General features: G+C 43.5%; 1 protein-coding gene across 1 annotated transcript; it reads right to left on the bottom strand.

Annotated features, from left to right (window-relative positions):
* Window positions 1–271: 271 nt before the first annotated feature.
* LOC105841099 (ubiquitin-protein ligase E3C) lies at window positions 272–5,917 on the bottom strand. Its single transcript, XM_012688215.3, has 6 exons — window positions 5,485–5,917; window positions 4,417–4,878; window positions 3,793–4,331; window positions 2,752–3,554; window positions 1,223–2,491; window positions 272–1,075 (listed from the first exon to the last, which is right to left on the bottom strand). The coding sequence occupies exons 2-6, from the start codon at window positions 4,830–4,832 to the stop codon at window positions 908–910; spliced, it is 3,195 nt and encodes a 1,064-aa protein (XP_012543669.1). The 5' UTR covers window positions 4,833–4,878; window positions 5,485–5,917; the 3' UTR covers window positions 272–907.
* Window positions 5,918–6,000: the final 83 nt, after the last annotated feature.

Genomic DNA, 6,000 nt, shown 5'->3' with positions numbered 1-6,000 from the left:
TTGCCGTTTTTCATTATCCCAGTCAACATCATCGAGACAGTTTAATCTATCGTGACAAAATATTTGTAATCTGAGTATTAGAAGATCTACTAATACCTATTTCTTCACTCGCCTACGTAATGTTATGATTTTTTTTTTATTACAAAACGGAATTTTTAATCGTTGAGTTGAAAAGTAAATTTTTTGGCTTAGATAAGAAAAATATATTATTAAAATTAATTTAGAATGACTGATATTTGGATTATAAAATAATTAATATACAAACATGATATTGTCTTTTTTATAATATCCACATTTTATTTTTTCAACACTTTATGAAGAGTTTTATTTACATTTAACAATACCTTATAAATACATACATCTATTCTCTCACACACATTCTCAAAATAAAGTAGCAGTCGTTGTGACAAAATCACATGGCGTATATATAAAACAATAAAAATATACATAATTTATACAATTGTAGGCCAAAGGTGGTAGGAAAAATTAAAACCAAAAAAAGTATCCGTATGCACTTTGTGACATACGTTATATACACGCAAACGTCTCCTGTCTTCTTTATTTTTTTACAAACGCCGCATCGAAGTAACATCGACGATAATCTCCGTTGGTAGGTACTATTTTTTTAGTGTGTATATATATACATACACACATACATATGTATATATATATATATATACATATGTATATAATTGGCCCCTCCTGTTAATAGTAATATCTTCGCCATGTTTCACAATGAAAATCCTTGTACGAAATCCTAATACTAATCCACGTAAAATACAACATAAAAGTTGCAATTTTTTCCTCTGTCATCATATCTTATACGGCATGCTTATTCGCCGAATTTACATATTATATTTACATTTGAGAGTCAAACGGGAGTCAGTATAAATGAAAATAAACGTCTCTAACTGAGCTCAAAACCCGCGCCAGCTTGTATCGCGTATAGAAGTTTCTCGCGCAGGGTTTTCTCATCCGGAAACTCGGGAAGTTTCAGTAAGTTCATACAGGTACTCGAGGTTGGCAAACGGTCTACGGTGCCGGCGTGCTGGATACAGAAGGGTGGATCGAGTTCCTGTAAACAAAAATTGTTAAGCGTTAGAAAAATAATGATAAAACAAATATCACAAGTGATATATAATGGATAATTAGAATACTGATTGCCTGTTAATTAGATTCTAAACTGAGATCTAGTTCGCACATTCACGACATCACGACTTACCTTGAATCCCAGGAGAGGAGGGCGGCTGCAACTGGTGACAAACTTGAGGAGTTGACCCTTCTGTTGATCATTGAATTCATTGACGACCTTCCAGAAAGCAGTGATAGTGGGGTGATCGGGCGCGTACCCACCGGTATAGTTGGTGTGCAACATCAGGTCCTTCACGTCGACGGGAATCTGCGCGCCTGATATAAGTACTTGCAGCTCTTTGTTGTTGAACATCTGCAACCAATCGAGCGGCACCACACTGCCGATTCCCTGCTTGAACGCGAAACACTGCGCGCGTATCTGCTTATTCAGCTTGTAATCGGCCATCAGGTGAATGTACTCGATGCGATTGTGATTCGTCACCGGGATGTTGGCGCCGCTCGGCTTTAATTCTTCGACTCGCCTCTCGCCAAGCTCGTCGCTGAGCACGGTGAAGTCCAACCCGAGGTCCGCTACGTCGCCTTTGTAACTCTTAAGATAGAGGAGGTTACGATACATGATGGGATCAAGAGAGGCCAGATGATGCACGTCTACGTCCGACTGACGTCCGACGATCTTCGACAGGAAGAACTCGGCAAATGGCAACTCCACCAGTAGATTTTCGTATAACGCCTTCCCCAAAATTCTGCCAATGAAATAGTAATGTTTTGGGAAGTCGTCGACCAACAGTTGCACCGTGGGGTTCGGATACAGCATGTTATCCTTGGTGAGTTTGAAGAAGCCACGATTAGGATCGAAACTGGTCTTCAACAGCTCGGATAGAAATTCTCTGAACAGACCGCCGCCGTCGACACCAGCCTCCTCCAGTCCCGCCGTGTTGACCAGCTGCACTCGCATTTTAAGCCGCAGCTCTGGTTCGTTTTCCGGTGACAGCTTGTCGAAAGCGTCCTCGTAGAGGTAGTTTCGTCTCACGGAAATCTGTATTGATGGGCCCTGCATGAAATGTGCAAGCTCACCTTGCTGCTCCGCTTTGTCCTTGTAGATCAATGACTGAAACACCACCACACGATTGTTGAACGGCACGACGAACGGTATCTCACGCAACAGCGTCAACGTTCGCACTTCCGTCGCCGAGAGTGGTGGTCCCTCCTCAAACTCCTCTCTCGTAAAGGCCCTGAGATTCTGGAAGGGCACATATCCACGTAGCCGGCGTCTGCGGAACGCGAAGTCCTGCGGCTTGTCGATGGGAATAACAACATTAGATGCGATCCAGTGGCCTTCCGGGCAAAACTGCCGCCTGAGATCGCGCGTGTGCAATTGCCGTAGGAGACCCACCGTAACCTTTAATAAATTTATACTATGCTTAAGTATAGAAGTATAGACGAATTTATAACATAATTTTTGCAATATATAATATTATTTAACATAATAATCTCGCGATAAATTTAATTATTAATTACAAATGAAAATTCTAGAAACCTGGATGTTTTCTTTGAAAAACAAATCAGAAATTGATAAAAAAAACACGATGTAGAAAGAATGCATAAAAGCAAAATCACGATTATCTAAAAATTTCAAGTGATCAGAATCGTGAGTAGAACCTTGAACAAGTGCGTCCAGATCTGCGTGTCGTGTCGGTACTGAACAGTGGACGCAGGACCCAATACAGCATTCTTGTAATCGTCGCGCACCGTAGGTCGAGTATCAGGAAATGCAAGTTCCACCAGGCCTAGGCAGACGCCCTTCAGATGACCGGACAGTACCGCCAATTCCGCGATGGTGAAGGGCATCGCGTGCTGCTGCCGGTTGTTAGACGTGTGCTCCGCGGAAGCTTGTTCGAGGAAGAACTCGGTATCGTGCAACGTCGCGATCAGCAGGCTGAACAACGAGCAGAACACTGCGAGTAACGGAACTATCCTGTCGGTGTCCTCGGCCGAGAGAGCGATTCCGCGCGAGATAATCTGCAGGAGAGACGGAGCGGCGCCGCCGCCGAATAATGACGTCTGGCGAATCGACGCCAGACTAGTCCACAGGTGTTTAAGGAACACTGGCTTGAATGCCAGCATGTAGAGCAGTTTGTATTTTTGAACGGCCAGCTTATTGGTAATGAGTAGATGATGGCACAACCGGCACAGCGGCTGCAGCAGCACGGGGGGATCCGACTGACTTTGCTCGATCGCCGACAGAATGCCATTCACACGATGCTGCTCGTTCAACATCTCGACGCACTGCCGCAAGATGTCGGCTTGTTCCTGGTCAGTTACACTGTCGCCGGATTCGTTGTCCGAATCGTTGTCGGCCTGCTGTCGTTCCGAGATACCTTGCTCGGCCATTAACGGTACGATGGTCGAACTCAGAGACGCGACCACTTGCAAATAGTTCGTCAGAGCATCCTCAGACCATGCTACGAAAAAAAAGAACTGTTAGTTTGTAACATTAAGTAATTCAATAAAATACAATTTTAATTTGCAATTTTTTTCTCGTTGAATAATTTATTTTATCTATCCATCTGCTTTAGAATCAAGTTTTGTACGTAAGAAATTTGTCACAGAATAATGAATTATAATTGGTCAATTTTTTATCTTCTATATTTATTATCTATACGTATCAAGATTTAAGCTGATAGAGCTTTTTATGCTTACAGAACTGATTAGACGAATCCAATGACAGCACACAATAGAGCAAGTTTATCGTAGGTTCGAGTTGGAGTCGATTGATACAGGCAATCAGCTGGACATATGGGAAGTCTTTGAATTCCGCCAACGCCGGCACAACAAACATACGAATCGGATCGGACAGTCTAGGCGAGAATATGCTTCCGCATAATTCTCGTAGCACGAGCGTAGAGAAGGTCTCCTTGTGATGAACGTAAGAGATCAAGTCCACTGGCCGTTTGATCATGTCCAGCAGACATTTGGAGATCGGCGTGGGCGCAACCGACGTCACCTCCGCCATGGGCGGCACCTTCTCGTCCAGCAGCTTTCTCAGCTGCGCGAAGTAGTTGTGTTGAATCAGGTAAACAAATATACTCTCGAGATGCCGATAACTGTGTTCATGCAGTACCCGCTCCGTGTCCTCCCGCGCCGTGAACATCTCCAGAACCCGTAGCGGTATCGCCAAGGAGTACGCTCCATCCGGCAGCATTTTCGTGTTGTATCGCATACACATGCGAAGAATCCACCTATGTATCAGACATACGTAACGCGCCACATATTAAATTGTTTTTATAGAAACTGGTATTCTCTAAACAGTGCTTTTATTATTACCGCAGCCTCCACAGCCATTGTGACGAGCTGATCGAGTTCAACTTAATCTCCCTCTGGTGCTTCAGAAAGTGCTGGAGGACCCATATCAATCTGTTAGCGTCCAATGCGTGGTTGTAAAAGAACAGCAGCTTCCGCAGGTATGGCACCAGCTCGTCCAGACTCAGGTTCCTGCGTCCAGCTGCCTGCTGCGCCTCATCGAACTCCCGCCTCTTCTGCGCGCACACCAGACGCCTGGTGACGAAGCTGCGTATGCGCGCTTGTATCTTCAGCGCGGCGTCGTGCTTCTTGCGCTGCTGTTCTCGTTTCAATCTCTCCAGCTGCGCATGCTGTAGGAGAACGGCCTTCTCGTCCCGCCTGCTGGCACCTGACAGATTTTGTTGTGGCTTGCGCCTGTAGTCTCCCTCAAAGCTATACATGCTGATTCATGATCCACCTATCGCGCCCAACACCTTGGGTTTATCTCTGAAATATTTATCACACAAATGTATATCAATTTACACAATAACTACATATACAAAACAAGTAAAATTAAACATGTATTATACATATTTCACACAAAACAATCACTTGTATATCTGAGACAAAAATTGAATGTTGGAAAAAATATTTACACTGTGCTAACATTAGACATCACACAATTGATTATAAAATAAATTGAACTTAGAATTTCAAAGTCAAACAAATTAAAATTTAATAAGAGACTCTAAATATTAATGCTAACATACAAATGTAATAAAATTTTTTGTTGAAAAGAACATTACATTTGAACGCTATTGCGTCACAATACAAATTAAATAAGGCACAAATGTTTTGACTCACAATTCAAGTCCTCTTCAGTGCAGAAAATCTTTTATAAAACAATAAAGAGTGCATTGCAGTCAGTTATAGCATAAAATATAATTTTGCCTCTGATGTATAGGTAATTCTTTCTGTGCGGGATAATTTTATTACTTATACTGTCACATGAAATAGGTATTTAACATAATACATTATTATGTTAAATATTGCGATTTAAAGAAATTAAAGGAGTCAGAATAGCCTAATCATGCTTCACAGACTGATCTTTACCTTTGTCGTTAATTAAAAGACGACACTCGCAACGGCTACAGAGTCGACCGAATGATCCCCGTCACGACCTCGGAGGAAACTGACGGGGCATCTTTTGTAATTGACATTCTCACGTTTCCCCTCTCTCCGATTCCTTCTTTCAAAGAGCACGTATATTACGAAAGTTTTCGTTGGATCTTTAAATCCTTGGCTGCGCCACGCAGGTTAAGCGCGATCGAAGATTCTCGATCTCGGCAATGTCTCTTGGTCCTTAACGAACGCCGTGAGGAGGAACCCACGACAACGTGGTGCGACACACGGTCGATCCTCCGCGGCTCATCGCCGACCCGAAGTCCGGACACAGAGAGAGATAGAGAGAGAAAGAGAGAACTCGCGCGACTCGCAGCACCTATGTCCGCGCACGTCCAGTCATCGAGACCCGGCCATGTTTCGTCGGCCCCTCGGCGAGGACCCAATGCCGTGTGCTCCGTCTGCTCGATCCTGAATCTGCGCCTGTCGTATGGTATGGACTATGGA

The sequence above is a fragment of the Monomorium pharaonis genome, chromosome 5, assembly GCF_013373865.1.
Source record: "Monomorium pharaonis isolate MP-MQ-018 chromosome 5, ASM1337386v2, whole genome shotgun sequence".
NCBI lineage: Eukaryota > Metazoa > Arthropoda > Insecta > Hymenoptera > Formicidae > Monomorium > Monomorium pharaonis.
Note: the sequence above shows the minus strand (reverse complement) of the source record. Positions and strands in the feature narration are given on the sequence as shown.